Here is an 18,189-nt window from a genome sequence, read left to right on the forward strand (position 1 = left end):
CAACACATACACATAAGGAAACAAATTAAAATTGCGAAAGGACAGCTGCAAGATATACGCTAAATTTTCTTTCAGTCAGAGAGTAAATTGATGGTTGGAATAAACTTGCCATTTGCCGTTGTGGAGCAAGTAGTTTGAATAAATTTAAGGAAGAATTAGACATAATATTGAAGAAGATGGACACATGAGGTGGGTAGTGTGTTTTTTTTTTTTTTTTTTTTTTTTTTTTTTCATGGCTGATGCTGTATAAGCTTAATTCCTAGCATCATTTGCCAGTCCTAATAATAAAAATATATTATATTTTGTTCAAAACTGTGAAAGTCGTATAATAATGATTATTGCACCTTTACGTTAAATTTTTATTTTGTGCAATATTTCTATATACAGCTGAACTAATGTTTTTTTCTGTAATGCATGTGTTATTGCAAACAAACAAATGAATAAAGAAATAATGGAATGGCTGGAGTTTCTTTACAACTCTTGCATTTAAGACTCTGGGGCAGCTCAGACCAATGGGAGCAATGAAAATAAATGCCCTATCTTTGCACACTGCTAGAAATAGAATGCAAATAGGAAACTCTTTGCCTACAAGTTTGGATGATGTGACCATAGCCAAAGCGGGGAAAAAAAATCCTTGGTAACATCCCTCTTCTTAGGTGATGAAAAGGTTGATGCTTGTGTGCAGACCACCAAATAAAGTTGCAGTCCTCCAAATTCAAGTTCTGTAAATTCTCAGGGAAAGGCTGAAAATCTGGTTAATAAATGTTTTACTTTTCTGTAGAATTAATGAATTTGAAATTAATTTATTGTGCTGCTTCCTATCGTGTAATGATGTAGTGATTTAAATTTTTATAAAAGAGATCATCCACTATTTCTTCTGTTGACACAGACCTCTCAATTTCATATATAATAAGGATGGATTTTCTTTTCTGGAAGATGCATATTTCATACCAACACCAGTAAATTCTAGGGAGGTGATGATTTTTCAATGTCTGCTCCCGTTTTAGTTTCTAAAAAATTTCTTTAATGATGATCATTCATAGTGCTTATCTTAACTTCTTCCATCAAGTTTCTGAAGGTCTCAGTGATTTCATCCATGACCTCCTTAGACGTGGAAAGATTACGAACTTCAGCCACTTTAAGAATAACAAAGTGTTGCATCTAGGATGCATGAAAAGGTTCTGCTCCAATAGGCTGTGCAAAAAACAAGGCAGCACTGTCCAAAATTTCATCCCCTCTTATTGTGTGAATATTTCATCAAGCAGAAGCATAGATCTCGAGACAGCAGTAATGGGAGAAGCCAGAAGACAAAGCTCAAGCTCTTCTATTCTGACATGGAGCCTCTTGTTCTCAATAATGAGATTATGACCAACTTTCATAAACTTCAAAGCCAGTTTAGTCACTTCATTATCTTCATTGAAAACAGTATGAGCTTATGTAGCACCAGCCAAAAAAAAAAAAAAACAATTTCATACATCCATTCCCTCTAAAAGTTTGTCCAGTTTCTTCTTGAATTTATTTAAGTTTCAACTTCCACAATGACAGATAGAAATTGGTTCCAGCAATTAACCACCCGCTGCCTAAAGTCAAATTTCCACAATCTATTCTACAACTGTTTTTCCTCAATTTGAATTTATGTCCCCTCAGGTTCATAATCTGAGCAAGCGGAAGAATCCCATTAGAATTCAATGTGCTCAACCCAATCAAGGACTTATACATTTCAATCGGAGCACCTCGGAGGTGCCTAGTCTCCAGCCACTGCAATTTGCAGAACTTAAGCCTTTCTTGGTAAGAGGACCCCTTCATTCCCCTCACCAATCTTGTTGCCCTTCTCTGTACGTGCTCAAGCAACTCTCTACATCCTTCCTAAAATGAGGCTTGTAGACCTGTATGCGGTACTCAAGGCGTGGCCTGACCACTGCGTTACACAGAGGGATAATTACCTCCTTTTCCCTACTAAAAAAATTCCTGTATATCATTGACAATATCCCATGACCTGCTCAGGCAGCCTGTCTGCATTGCTCAGAAAACTTCATATCTAACTGCGCAATTACTCCCAGATCTTTTTCATTTTCTACCGCCCTACTACCCTAGTTTTCTACCAACCTAAGTGTAAACGTATCACACAGTTAGTACGTTTCTCTGGGGCTACTTCTGCCCATATGCAGTACTTTGCATTTGTCAATGTTAAATGTCAGTTGCCACTTCTCAGCCCATTTGCCCAATTTATCTAGATCCAGTTGTAGTAGCAGCATACTGTCTTTACTGTCGTTAACAACCCTGCCAACCTTTATATCATCTGCAAACTTGGACATTAAACCTGATATACCTTCATCAATATTATTGATAAATATACAAAACAACAATGGGCCCAACACCGAACCTTGGGGAACTCCACCAATAACATTTGTCAAAGAATAGCAGTGTCCATTGATCACTCTCTCTCGTCTCCCACTTAACCATCCCTTTATCCATTGTAGTAACTTACCCTTAATGCCATATCTCTCCAGTTTGTACAGCAGCCTTCCGTGTGCAACAGTATTAGAAGGTTTCCTGAAATCCAAGTACAGTGGTACCTTGGTTTGCGAGCATAATTCGTTCCGGAAATGTGCTCGTAATCCAAAGAACTCGTATATCAAAGCGAAGGCGCCTCCGTAGCCAGGTGGGAAGGAGCAGCAGTGTGTAGCACACTCTTCTTGATTAGACCGGGGTTCGAGCCCGTCACCGCCAAATACGGAGGATGCGGAAAGGTCAGGGAATGACCACCACATATGCCGGAGCAATATGGCCTTAGTTGCTAATGCTCCTAAAAACCAAATAACAACAACAACATATCAAAGCGAATTTCCCCATAAGAAATAATGGAAACCCAGATGATTTGTTCCAAAACTCAAAAATATTCATATACTGTAAAAATGATTAATACAAAATACATACATACTTTTTATATTTTTAAAAGCAATCGAATTTATTAATTATTGGGTAGGACGACTTTCACTGTCACTAACGGAATCACTACTATCTGTTGACTTTTTGTTTTTGTGCGACTTTAACAAGGAACCTCTCCAATGACACTTGCTTTTGCCTCCTTTTGAGGATTTCACGGAAATATGACACTGCATTGTCATTAAACAGATTCATCGCTTGCACTGCCACAGCCTTACTTGGGTGGTGCTTTTCTTCAAAATTTTGCACTGTTTCCCACATTTTACACACCTCCCTAATCTCATTTGAAGATAGAGATGTCTCCATTTTTTTCTCCTTCTCCTCAGACGAGATCTCCATAACCTCTTGCTGTTGCCCGCGATGCAGATCCATCAGTTTGCCGGTGGTAAACTCCTGGCCATGTTCCTCCACCAGCTCTTGAATGTCGTCCTTATTCACCTCCAGTCCCGTGGTCGTCCCCAAGGACACAATTTCATCGACAACTGGCAGCTCCTGTTCATGAGCAAACCCCTCAATGCAATCAGACCACAGTTTTCTCCAAGCAGAATTGAGGGTTCTCTTGGTGACCCCATCCCAGGCTTTATCGATGATTTTGAGGCAGTTTACAATGTGGAAATGATTTTTCTAAAACTCTCGGAGGGTAAGGTTAGTTCCTTCGGTCACCTCGAAGCATCGCTGAAATAGTGCCTTGATGTAAAGCTTTCTAAAGTTCGAAATGACCTGCTGATCCATGGGCTGTAGTAATGGAGTAGTGTTGGGAAGAAGGAACTTGACCTTAATGAACTCAAATTCTTCTAGTAAGTCGTTCTCAAGGTCTGGAGGATGAGCAGGAGCATTATCCATAACCAGCAAGACTTTGAGTGGCAGTTTTTTTTCTAAAAGGTATTTCTTCACTGCAGGACCGAAGACCTTGTTGATCCACTCAACGAACAAGATACGAGTGACCCAAGCCTTGCTGTTGGACCTCCACATAACGTTTAACTGGCTCTTCTGCACCTTGCATTTTTTGAAGGCTCGTGAATTCTCAGAATGAGACACGAGCAGGGGCTTGACTTTGAAATCACCGCTTGCATTAGCACACAGCAAGAGGGTGAGACGGTCTTTCATGGGCTTGTGACCGAGAATTGCAGTCTCTTCTGCTGTAATGTAGGTCCTCTTTGGCATCTTTTTCCAAAAAAGCCCCGTCTCATCGCAATTAAAAACTTGCCGCGGCAGGTAACACTCGGAAACCATGAGCTTCTGGAACTCGGCAACGAACGCCTCAGCTGCCTTAGCGTCTGAACTCGCAGCCTCTCCGTGCCTCACAACACTATGGATGCCACTTCTCCTCTTAAAGTTATCAAACCATCCCCTGCTCACCTTGAAGCCTTCTTCGTTTTCTGTAGATGTACCTGGCTGTTTACTTACGAGGTCGGTGTACAAGGCCTTTCCCTTCTCACAGATCAAGTTCTTGGTCACAGTATCACCTGCTAGTTGCTTCTCGTTTATCCACACCAAAAGCAACTTTTGTACATCTTCCAGAATACGTGGCTGTTGTTTTGATATTCTCGTGACTCCTTTTGCTACATCTAGTCCCCTTAGTTCTTCTTTCTTCTATAATATTGTGCAAATTGTTGACGTAGACTTCTTATAAAATCTTGCGATGGCGGCCACTTTCATACCTCGTTCGTGCTTCTCAATGATTTCCTTCTTAACTTCTACCGTAATCATTAATCATCTCCTTCTTACCGCCTTCCTTTTCAACCCTTTTCTTCATTGGGGCCATTTTCGTAGTGCACAGTTAATAAAGAACAGTCACTACATTTGAACACAAAATAAAAAAATGCTTTACGCACCTACACGTGGTCACAACGCTAGCACGAATGCTGACTACAGTGTTGACTATACGAATGAGGTATGCCGACTGAGACCGAGCATGTGAGACGATTAACCACAATCCCGAGCAGCACGTGATCATGTGACGCTCAGCAGGCAATTTTTAGGGAATAAAACACAATTACAAAATGAGGAGTCACCCTTGATACACATCAACAAAGTTGCGTGCATATAGCAACTGAATAAACAACATCTTAAAGGAGGAGATACACTATTAACACCTCACATTTTACTAAAGCACATTTCTAGGGGTTACTACCATAAAACAATAAAAACAATTTCCAGTTGCGTTTCTGCTAGTGGAATCTGTTATAAACTGGTAGTAAACTCGATCTAATTGCATTTGTGATTATACCGATAGCTGGAATTGTGTTGGTTTTTACGTTATTATGGTGAAATGTATTTCCCCTTCACTGATATAAAACACATAAATACATTTTCAGAATCTTCTCTTCATTCCTATCGTGTTGCGTTCAGTTGGGGTGATTCTGCGTTCGACTGCCATTTCTTGTAAACACAAAGGCGAATCGTGCATAAGCGAATTTGGTTCGTGTTATATAAGATATTGTTCCCCTATTTATAAATCGTGTATGATCGAATTCGTGTAGTGTGAACATGTGTTATACAAGGGCTGACTGTACTCGTATTGCAAGACCTCGCTCGTTTATCAAGTTAAAATTTATTAAAAATTTTTGCTCGTCTTGCAAAACACTCGCAGACCAAGTTACTCGCAATCCAAGGTACCACTGTATATGGTATCAAAATTATTTTTGGCATTCAGTCCTTTGTGACCACATCATATTATCCAATCAAATTGGTCAGACAAGACCTCCCTTTAACAAATCCATGGGCCGACTGGGCTAGCCGGGTGGGTGGGTAAAGTGCCTGCCTGGCAACCCAAAGGTCGCGGGTTCGATTCCCGCCTCAGGCTTGGATCAAAGTACTGCAGAAACCTTGGGAGGTGCATTATGGCCACAGACGCCTATGCACCAACAACTATCAAAAAAACAAACAAACCCATGCTGTTTCTTAACTATTACTACAGTCTTGTCTAGATGACCTTGCAATGCATCTTTAACCAGTGACTCCATTATTTTACCCGGAACAGAAGTTAAACTAACTGATCTGTAATTACTAGTGTCACCTTTAGATCTCCCTTTGTGAATTGGGGATACATTTGCACATCTCGAGTCCATGGGGACTTCCTCTGAGTCCAAGGATGCTCTCATAGTTATGGCTAAGGGTTTGCTTACTTACTTTGCTGCCCCCTTTAAAATAACTGGATAGATCCCACCATCCCAGGTGCCTTTCTTATGTTTAACTTCAACAATTTCTCCTTCATTTTGCTCTCAGTTATTACAAAACCATTAAGCATCCTGTTAGTTTGATAAACTTCCAGAATTTTCCTCTCTTAATAACTCCTCGTGTGAATTTAGATGCAAAATATTCATTAGAATTATCAGCTATCAGAGCAGGATCATCAACTGTCGCACCATCAATATCAAGTGGACCAATCTGATTCATTCCCTTCCTTCTAGAGTTTATAGCCATCACCTTGAGTGTGATACCACCTAATTGGTACTGTATTCAGCAATTACTGCAGACCCATATGCATTACTTTCCATTTACCAATGTTAAATCTCACCCGCCATTTATCAGCCGATCTGCATAATTTTTCTAGGTCTTGCTGTAGTAATATACCTTGATTCCTGTCATTAACCAGCTTTCCAACCATTTTATCATCTGCAAACTTAGACAATAAGCTTAAAATGCTTTGATCGAAATCATTAATAAATATTGAAAACAGTAAGGGGTCCAGCATTGAATCCTTAAGGATTCCACTAATAACATTAGTCTAAGTAGAGTAGTGCTGAAATATAACCACCTTCTGCCACTCAACCATTCCCTTTATCCGTAGCAGTAACTTGCCTCTATTGCATACTGCTCCAATTTGTACAGCAGTCTTTCATGTAGAGCAGTGTACAAAGCTTTACTAAAATTTTAATATATGATGTCAGAATCATTATTTGCATCTAGTTCCTTTGTTACTGTGTCATAGCAGTTGATCAGATTGATTAGACTTGTCCACCCACCTATTCAGTGATTTCCATATAATTCCATTCCTGTTAAAGATGATCATGTAATACTTCTTTAACCACTCTGACCCTATTATTTTCTGTACAGCAGAAGTCAAGCATACAGATCTGTAATTGCTCATATTGCCCTTTGTTAATAGGAGAACATCTACACGCCTACAGTCTATGGGAAGCCTCCCCTGAATTCAAGGGTTTTCTCATAATTATGGCCAAGGGTAGATCCTATATGGATAAATCCTATCTGCCCCAGGTGCACTATGTACTTTTTTCTTCAGCAATTTCTCTTCCATGTTCTTCTCGGTTACATTGACAAATGCAAAGTAATGCATATGGGAAGCAGTAACCTCAGAGTAACCTACCAACTGTGTGGTAGTACACTCAGGGTAGTGGAGAATGAAAAGGATGTGGGGATAATTGTGCAGTCAGATATGAAGTTTTCTGAGCAGTGCAGACAGGCTGCCAGAGCAGCTCATGGGGTCTTGTCAATGATATACAGTAATACCCCGACTTACGTGAACTCGGAGTTACGTGGTTCTTGATTTTTTCATTTGGCAACACTGCCGCCCACTATCTTCAAGGTTGTTTTTCATACGCTATCGATATACGATGCGACGGCGGAGAGTGAGAGCGAAAGATGAACAAAATTCAACTTTGCTGCCGCATGAGCTGCACACATATACAAGAATTTGCATTCCAAATGTCATATTTATATGTGTGCGTTCGAATTCGCACTCAACTTTTGTCGGAAATTACATCGTTTTCACGAATAAAAAAAACTTTCCAGGCTGTAAGGTTTCCAAAGACCGATTGACAATGATGGTCGGCGGGAATGCAGCTGGTGACTGCAAGTTAAAACCTCTCTTAATTTATCGCTCCAAAGAGTTTTAAAAAATACAGTAAACCCCCTCTATTCACGGTATCTGTATTCGCAGTCGCTGATTTAATATAAAATGAAACCTAAAAAAATGTGAACTTTAAAGTGCCGTGGACATTTTCCGCCATAAAAAAACACGGGCGTGGCTCAAATTATCTTTCCTGGTCAAAACAGCACTCAGTGGGTGGGGGGAGAGGGGTGACAAAATCGCGAGCGTGGATGTTTCTCACTAATCCTTGTTTAGTATGTGTTATGCGCTTGTCATGGAAGGTTTCATCGTTTGCTTTTAATTTATATGCTTATAAACTGAATAAATTTATCAATTTATAAATTGATATGCTTACAAAAGTGATAAATTACTGTTTTGCAGTGTAAAACAGACTTTTTCGAGTGTGTTAATGGAAGAAAGTGACTTTATTGTGGACAAGTTCTTTCTAACCCGTACAAAAATATGGCTACGAATAACAAGGAAAATGTGAAAAGATCAAAGAAGGTGATAACATTAGCGAATAAAATTGAGTTATTAGATAAAATTTCTAATGGTGAAAGTGTCTCCTCAGTGGCAAAACATTATAAAATCAATGAGTCAACGGTACGATCAATCAAGAAATCGGAAGAAAAAATTCCGCCATAGTGTCCGTGAAAATGCGCTAATTGCTTCAAAAATTTGCTCTGTAACTCGTGATGTTAAATTAGAAAAAATGGAAAAAGCTTAAAATCTGTGAATAAAAGACCGAACTCAAAATAAAATTCTGTTAAGTTCACTCATCATTCGTGAAAAGGCAAAACTCCTTTATCAACACTTTAGCGAAACTGGTGATAGCACTGGCGGGTTAAGTTTCTTAGCTAGCAAAGGCGCTGGTTTGAAAGATTTGTTTGAAATTTCTAATAAATATTACATTTAATATTAAATTGTTTCTTATTTTCATTTCGATGCCATATGCTTGCATTTCACTATGTGTTGTCTATGTACATAGTCATATTATGAAGGTACATATAATACATACATAGACAAAATTTTAGACTAGTTTTTCTTATATATTTTGTACTTTGGAACGGAACCCCTTTATTATTATGGGAGCCATAACTCAGTATTCTCGGCATTTCCCAGGAATGTAACCCCCGTGAATAGCGGGGGTTTGCTGTATATTTAAAATTAGCTTACCAGTGATTTGGAAGTCAAATCATAAAGCTTGGGTGACAGCTTCCGTTTTTGAGGACTGGTTTGGTCACCACTTCATACCCGAAGTCGAACGTTATTGCAAGTCTAAACAGATTCCATTTAAATTGATCCTTCTTATTAACAATGCACCCGGTCACCCTCCTGCCACCCTAATTAATTTCGACCGACGAGTGAAAATTGTGTTTTTCCCTCCAAACATAGCCAGCTTGCTTCAGCCGATGGACCAGGGAGTCATCAAAACATTCAAGGCCTACTACGCAAGGCGTTCGTTTTCACGTCTGAATGAAGCTATGAGACAAAATAGTGAGATATCTGTTAAAGACTTTTGGAAACAATTCAATGTTTTAGATGCCGTAAGAATCATTGAAGAATCTTGGGATGAAATTCACAAAAAAACATTGATGGTGTCTGGAAGAAACTTTGTTCATTTTTTTTTCAAAAACGAGACGAAAACAATGCCAGAAACTGATCATGTCGCTCATATGATAGAAGAAGTTGTTAATCTTGCCAGGCAATTAGATTTGGAAGTCAATGGTGATGATGTCAACGAGCTGTTGGATTCACATATTGAGGAGCTGACAATGAATGAGCTCATAGAGATGCGTGAGCAAAACGTCACTGAATTATCCGACACTTCAGACCCAGTTCCATCAGAAAAGCACATGACAATTGCAAGCTTGACAGAAGGTCTCAGCTCAATTGAAAAGGGCTTAAAAAAAAAATTTTAGAAAACATAGACTCCAACAAAGAATGCCGACCGGGCTAGCCGAGTGGGTAAAGTACCTGCCCGGCAACCCAAAGGTCGCGGGTTCAATTCCCGCCTCGGGCTTGGATCAAAGTACTGCAAAATCCTTGGGAGGTGCAATATGGCCACAGAAGCCGATGCGCCAACAACTACCAAATCAAAAAAAAAAAAAAAAAAAACCCAACAAAGAACACTTTATAGCTACAAAGCAAGGGATAAAAAATTATTAGTTTGCTACGAAGAAATTCTGCATGAAAAAAAGAAGGCGCTGTGTCGTCAGACGAATTTGTTAGATTTTATGAAGCCATCGACATCGAAATAACTTTTTTCCGTAACTCATTTATTTTTTTAATACATAATTTGTGTTAATATGTATAAATAACTGCAATTTTATTAAATATTTTTCTTTTAAACTAGTGTTTTTGTTAGTCCTTGGTCCCAATTAAACAAAATTTATATGTATTTATATGCAAAGTTGTACCCCCGACTTACGCGAATTCGACTTAAGCGATTTTCGTCGGACCCACCTATTGCGTAACTTCGGGGTATTACTGTATACGAATTTTGCTAGCAGGGAGGTGATTATCCCTTTGTCTAAGGCAATGGTCAGACCACACCTTAGTACTGCCTACAGGTCTGGAGGCTTCATTTTAGGAAGGATGTAGAGCTACTGGAACGAGTACAGAGAAGGGCAATGAGATTGGTGAGGGGAACAAGGGGTTGCTCTTATCAAGAATGACTAAGTTCTGAAATTGCAGCATCTGTAGGCTAGGCACCAGCAAAGTGATCTGATTGAGGTGTATAAGACCTTGAATGGTTTGAACAAGCTGAACGCTGATGGGATTCTTCCTCTTGCTCAGATTGTGCTCCTGAAGGGGCATAAATTCAAGTTGAGGAAAGACAGTTGTTGTAAAATAGATGTGTGGAAATTTGCCTTTAGCCAGCGGATGGTTGATTGCTGGACCAAACTTCCTTTGGTTGTTGTGGAAGTTAGCTTAAATAAGTTCAACTAAGAACTGGACAAACTTTTGGAGTGAATGATTGGGTGAAATGGGATTTTTTTTTTTTTGCTAATGCTTTATTAGCTTGTTTCCTTGCAATATATGCCTTTACAAAGGCTAATGCTAATAACAAAAACATATAACTCTTGAAGTTATAACTTAGTGTACTTCTGGTATTCCCATCCCAAAAAACTTAATGTGTGAAGGTAGATGCAAAATACTTATTTAGTTTGTCAGCAGTCTGCACAGGATCCTCAATAGTTATTCTATTCACGTCTAGTGGGCCATTGTCATTTATCCAGAATAAATATATGTGATCCTATCTAGAAATATGAGGATTATCAAAGGTGACACTGGTGTAGTAGACTTTTCTTTGTACAAGAAAAGGGCAGGACTGAGGTTTAATGCTACTCTAAAACAGACATAATTTAGGTTACACCAGTCATGAGATGTAAAACTAGTTTCTTGTTTCAATATATTTTATTTGTTAGTGAAACAGGTAGTATTTTCTTTTATCTTCTGAATCTATCCAAATATCTGTTTTGTCAGTTTTTTTTCAAAGGTAAGGGCTTGTGCCGAATTCATTCCCATGTGGCCAATGAGCCACTATTGTAAAATCAGTTTGACAACAGAGACAGAAACGGTTGGTTATATTACATCTAAGTAAATGTATTTTTAAATATATGCAAATGTTAGATTCAGAACAACTGTTAATAGATTAAAGTGAAATAACTCTGTACTTTAACTTTTGCTTTAAATAGTTTTGAGTTATGTAGTTAATTTTCATGATAATTGAAATTGCAGAAAAACTTTTATTTCTTTCAGGTATCATGTGGACCATCACAACTGCTTTACTTTTGTGTTGACCTTTTTGAGAATGTTGTCCATCAGTGAACCATCACTAATGGAATCATCATTAACAAATAAAACTCAGTTTTGCAAAAAATTTATTGTTCCTCACACAAGTTCAGCAGCAGATTATATAGCTCTTTACAGGCATCTGCTTAGAGAACAGTTTTATATTCAAACAGCAGATCCTGAAATTGAATAAGTTAATGTAATTTCATAAAATAAATTGAGTTGTATGAGCATTTTTGTGATATCAGTATGAAATCTTAGTTAATTCTTTTTCAGGCATAAGCAAAGAACGTTCCAATTTTAATATGCATTTTATTGATTTGCATCAGATTGGAAGGTATTCAAATTAATGCAATTTATTTATTGTATTTTTGAGATATTTAAATTAAAAGCCAGAAATAGATTATGCTTTGTACTTTTCTTAAGTGACAGTGATGAATCTGAAGACCCTGGATGATGATTAGTGAGACCTTCTTAGGAAGCAAATTACTCAAAGAACACCTAAGTGATTTTAAATTCTGTAATTTTGGTACTCTTATTGGTAGTTTTATCAAAAACTATAAATAAGATGTATGTTAATCTTTAGTAGTTTAATAGAAACTATTAATAGTGAGTAGGAATAAAATTTTTACTCACCAATAAATATTTTTATCTGCTTTTTATGGAACTGTCACTGCAAATTACAGAATAATACCACACCAAAGTAGTTTCATTCTTTATAGAAAGAATGGCCAATCCTAAGTGGCATCCTGTGTTATAGTGATTTTGAGGTAGGTCTAAATAACTTTCATTCTTCAAAAGTTCCCTTCAGCAGAAACTTATTGATAGGAATAGTCATATAAAAACAATCAATGTCACAATTTTTTTCCAGAAAATTATCTTTTTTGAACCTTGGTAATTTCTTCAGTCAAATTTTTTTTAGATTTCATACTTCAAAAATAAAATTAATCAACAGTTCAGTTTAATAATCCAAACTGTTTCTGAATTAGTTTTAATTTCATTAATTGTTACATTTAAATATTTGATTCTGAAGTGAACAGCTGGATTTTGTTATAGATTTGTTTGCATTTTCATAACAAAATACTGTAGGGTGTGCTTAGTGAGCAACTTTGAAAGTAGCAGTGAATGAAATATGCCAAAATTTCTTGGGTGCTCACACTGTAAACCAGTGCCCAACAATGTTTAACTTGTTATAAGTTAATAGTATTCTCTAAATGTGTGTTGAATTCATATATGCCTGTGACCTCAGAAAGTTTATGGTTCAGTATTATAAGATTTGTGTGAACAGTAGATTGAGATCAAGAACAACCATACTGAATAAACAGATAGCTCACATTTAATATACATAATTTTTCAAGTCATTAGCAAAATTGAGTAGAACTCAGAATATATGAACATTATACATTAATACAACTTAAGGCCATTTGCTCAAGCTTCTTTAAAATAACAATGCAACTTACAGTTCTTAACTTAGGGATCATATTTTCAACATAGGAAAGGCCCGAAGCATATCCATTCTTACATTCCTGTCCCTGCTAGCAAAATTGGTATATATCATTAACAAGACTCCATGACCTGCCCTGGCTGCCCGTCTGCACTGCTCAGCGAACTTAATATTTGACTGCACATTTACCCCCAGGTCTTTTTCACTTCCCTGAGTGTAGTACCACACAGTTGGTACGTTTCTCTTTGGTTATTGCTACCCATATGCAGTACTTTGCATTTGTCAATGTTAAACTTCAGTTACCACTTCTCAGCCCATTTACCCAACTTATCTAGATCCAGTTGGAGTAGCATACTGTCGTTAACAACCCTGCCAACCTTTGTATCATCTGCAAACTTGGACATTAAACCTGATATACCTTCATCAATATCATTGAAAAATATACAAAACAACAATGGGCCCAACACCGAACCCTGGGGAACTCCACTAATAACATTTGTCCACGAAGAGCAGTGTCCATTTATTACCACTCTCTGTTGTCTTTGACTCAACCGTGGTGCCTCCGTAGCCAGGTGAGAAGGAGCAGCAGTGCGTAGCACACGTTTCTTGATTATACCAGGGTTCGAGCCCGTCACCACCAAATACGGAGGATGCAGAAAGTTCAGGAAATGACTACTGCACATTCCTGGAGCAATATGGCCTTAGTTGCTAATGCGTCTAAAAACCAAACAACAACTGACTCAACCATCCCTTTATTCATTGTAGCAACTTACCCTTAATGCCATATCTCTCCAATTTGTACAGCAGTCTTCCATGTGCAATAGTATCAAAAGCTTTCCTGAAATCCAAGTATATGATGTCAAAATTATTTTTGGCATTCAGTTCATTTGTGACCACATCATAATATCCAATCAAATTGGTCAGACAAGACCTCCTTTAAAAAATCCATGCTGTGTCTTAACTATTACTGCAGTCTTGTCTAGACGATCCTGCAATGCATCTTTAACCAGTGACTCCATTATTTTACCCAGAACAGAAGTTAAACTAACTGATCTGTAATTACTTAGATCCCCTTTCATGAATTGGGGATACATTTGCACATCTCCAGTCCATGAGGACTTCCTCTGAGTCTAAGGATGCTCTCATAATTATGGCTAAGGGTTTGCTTACTTCCTTTGCTGCCCCCTTTAATATAATTGGGTAGATCCCACCATCCCAGGTGCCTTTCTTATGTTTAACTTTAACAATTTCTCCTCCAATTTGCTCTCAGTTATTACAAAATCATTAAGCACCCTATTAGTTTGATAAACTTCCAGAATTTTCCTCCCCTAATAGCTCCTCATGTGTGAATTTAGATGCAAAATACTCATTCAGTTTATCAGCTACCTGAGCATGATCATCAATAGTAAACCCATGTATTTTAAGTGGTCCAATCTGATTCATCCCTTTCCTTCTGGAGTTACATAAGTAAAGAACTCTTTGCTGTTTTTCTTGGCATCCTTTGTCAAGGATTTCTAGTAATCTGCCTTTGCCTGCCTAACCTCCTTTGTGACTTGATTACAGACTAGTTTATACTTGTCATAGGCTTCTGTGTCACCTGATACTTTATATGCATCCCATACATTTTTTTCTCTGCCACAAGCCTTATTAGTTCATCTGACATTTATTTAAAACTAAACCTTGAACAGTATTTCTTAGTTGGAATGAAAAGCCTAGTAGCCTCCAAAAATTAAGTACTTGAAGGCTTGCCATTTAGAATTAAACATTGGTAACATCATCAGTTGATCCCACTGAACAGAATTTAAAAACTGTCTGAGAACCCTGTAGTCACCTTTACAAAAGTAATAGCCCTTCCCTTTAGCCTTAATGGTAGTTACATCTTTAAGTAATTCCCACATCAGTACATTGTGATCACTATCACCCAGTCGTTCCTTTATCTGAAAATTCTTAATGCATGAATAATCACTGCTGATAATCAGATCAAGAGTATTACTCCCTCTAGTTGCCTCCCTAACATGCTGATGTAGAAAACAATCATTGAATAAATCCACAAGTTTTACTAGTGTGCGAGTGACCAATCCACAAGTTCCAGTCGTATCTGGAAAGTTAAAATCCCCCATTATAAGACATTCTGATTTACTGGCACACACTATTTCTCTGCACAATTGCTCATTATACTCATCAGATTCATTAGCCCTATAACACACACCTACTCTCATTTTCCCTTTCCCAGTGCTTATTTCTCACCAAACAGACTCAACACTGCATTGTCCACTAACATCAATTGGATGCACTTCCTTAGATTTTGCATTTCTTAACTAACAGCATAACCCCTCCTCCTTTCCTGTATTTTTTTATCCTTTCTGTACACATTGTACTCTCCAAATTTCAGTTCTGCTCTGCTTATGTCTGTGACATCACGTCTCTGATATCCCAACAATATCTGCCTTTGATGCCTTGACTAACACTTCAAGGGCATCAAATTTATTTACTATACTCGTAGCATTGGTGTACATGGAAGTATACATGCACCTGTTTCTACTCTTAGTTACTCTAAAACAACCCATGTATTTATTTGTTCCAGTAGTCCTGGAAATCTCCATTGCCTTTTTTTCCAGGCTGCTGCTCATTCTAATAGAAGCAGTGCAAGAATCACTTTTGCCTCTGCCTGCAGCGACTGTTAACTTTTTTGTCTGTGTATCCCTCCAAACTAGCAGTTTTCTGACCCACTTAATACTGTCTTACTTAAGTTCTGCATCCAAATCTCCAGGTTCATTTTCTGCCTACACCAAAGCTCACAACAATTGTAAAGTAGTTAGTAAACTTTCTTCTTGTTCAAATGGTAGAAGAGCATTCCGATCTTGCCAAAGCTATTGGCCACAACTTTTGCTCATCTCTTCCCACCTCTATCAAAACTTGGACAGTCACATTGCCATCCCAGCTACAGATAAAGCTGACCAGCTGGCATCCTATTTTTCTTCTAACTCATTGATGATCTTGGTAAACCTCCTCCTACCATTCACCGCACACTCCATTCAATGCCTCCTGTGGTCTGTCAAAAGGATGTCAGAACAATTTTGAACCATCTTGATGCCAAGAAAGTGCCAGGTTCTGATGGTATTTCTCCACTCGTTCTCAAAACCTGTGCTCCTGAGATTACTCCTGTTTTGTGTCAGTTTTATGCTTTCCTGTTCCACCAGTGTTTTCCCTTTTGGTTGGAAATTTTCTCATATCCAGCCATTTCCTAAAAATGGGTGACATCCCTCCCATCCAATTATTGCCCCATTGCACTTCTACTCTTCCTAAGGTAATGGAGAAATCCATTAACCAACTTGAAGTATATGAGAACCTTTTCTATATGATATTTCCTTCCCTTATACAACTATCACTTTGTTTTTCCTGATGATTGAGGTGGTTGTTATAGGGTTTTAAGCTCATCATCAACTTGGAAGGCCATATCGAGCCGTGTATAATATGTCTGAAAATTGCAGGTGTTCTGTGGTCAATTTGCTGTTTTCTGGATAAAAATCCCAGTTTTCCAGGGGAGGGACCACACTGCTGTTGCCTGAGACCGACTGAGCCACATTAGTCATTCTCTTTTCTATATGTAGATAAATTATTGAAGTCAAAACAAAGATTGCGTAAAATAGCACCTTAACAATAAGGGTTGTGATTAAAATGTTGGGGGGCCCGAACTTATATTAGGAAAATGATGCTTATCAGCTATCTGGATGGATCTTCTTCTAAGTAGTCTGACCTGTATATACACCAATTTAGAAGCACTGATAATTGGTACCGAAACCGTGCTGATTGATGTATAATTATAATGGGTTTTAATTGAATGTGTACCAGAGAAACAGTCTATAAACAAATTATAATAAATCTATAAACAATTTGCACTTGATAGCCAAAGGATTTGAAATAAAAGAATACTGCAAAAATTTTATTAATGAAAAGGTAACATCATGAGAGATGAGAAAAAAGCTTTTTTGTTTGTTTAGTATTTCAATAATGAAGTCTGGTGAAGCCTTCTCTTCTTTTTCTCGGCGTACAGCTCTTGGTAGCATCGAATCCCATCTTGTAAAATTTGCCGTATCTTGATGCTACATTCAACATTCGGATCTCCATTTATAATTGCCTCACAGGCTATGTCAACTCCCCGAAAAACTTTCTCCAATTCTTCTGTTAAATTCTTTTGATGCCAACTCAGTGTTATCCATTTCAGAACTGCTTTTCCTCTTCTTATGCACATTGCTCATCAGTTTCAGTGAGAGTTGCATCATCTGTAGGCGCCTCCGTAGCCAGGTGGGAAGGAGCAGCAGTGCGTAGCACACGCTTCTTGATTAGGCCGGGGTTCGAGCCCGTCACCACCAAATACGGAGGATGCGGAAAGGTCAGGGAATGACCACCGCATATGCCGGAGCAATATGGCCTTAGTTGCTAATGCTCCTAAAAACAAGCAAACAAAACAAGCATCATCTGTCATTTGCAAGTGAGTCAATGCAGTCAGGTACGTTGGCAGTGTTCAAAGTTTCGAACCACAAGTCTTTTCCGATCTTCACAAGGTCTTCAGCAATTGCCTGAACTTGCGATTCAAAACCAGTGAAATCAATTGCCAAATGGGGCAAAACATGCTGCCAAACAGAATGCACGTTGTTAGCAGTGATTTCTAGCCAAGATGCAGATATATTTTCGATCGCATTCCTGACGTTATAATTTTTCCAAAATGTTTGTAAAGATGATGATCCCACTCCTGTTGAAGCTTCAATCGCTTGGGAAAAAGTTCGCCGCAGATAATACACCTTGAATGTAGCAATTACACCTTGATCCATGGGTTGTAAGAGAGACGTTCTGTTAGGTGGAAGAAAGCATATTTTTGTATTTTCATTGAGATCAGAAATTGCGGGTGGATGGCCTGGTGCATTGTCTAAAAGCAACAGAATTTTGAACTTCATCTTTGCAGTAATGTTCAACCGTTGGACAAAAATAATTTGTGAACCATTCTGTAAACAATTCTCTTGTAATCCATGCTTTTTGATTGAATCGCCAAATTACGGGCAATGTGCTTTTCACGCAACCCTTTAGAGCGCTTGGGTTTTCTGCTCTGAACACGAGTAGGGGCTTCAATTTAAAATCCCCAGATGAGTTTCCATCCAATAAAAGTGTT

General features: G+C 38.2%; 1 protein-coding gene across 1 annotated transcript in view; it reads left to right on the forward strand.

Annotated features, from left to right (window-relative positions):
• LOC150084453 (MKRN2 opposite strand protein-like) overlaps positions 1 to 11,811 on the forward strand; it is a 58,146-nt gene extending 46,335 nt beyond the window's left edge. The window contains exon 4 of the mRNA XM_090375232.1: positions 11,546 to 11,811. Coding sequence (XP_090231358.1) covers positions 11,546 to 11,771 — 226 coding nt within the window. The 3' untranslated portion in view covers positions 11,772 to 11,811. The remainder of the gene's footprint in view (positions 1 to 11,545) is intronic.
• The last annotated feature ends 6,378 nt before the right edge of the window (positions 11,812 to 18,189 follow it).

Source organism: Mastigoproctus giganteus, chromosome 6, assembly GCF_048544385.1.
Source record: "Mastigoproctus giganteus isolate SK-2022 chromosome 6, ASM4854438v1, whole genome shotgun sequence".
Taxonomy (NCBI): Eukaryota; Metazoa; Arthropoda; class Arachnida; order Uropygi; family Thelyphonidae; genus Mastigoproctus; species Mastigoproctus giganteus.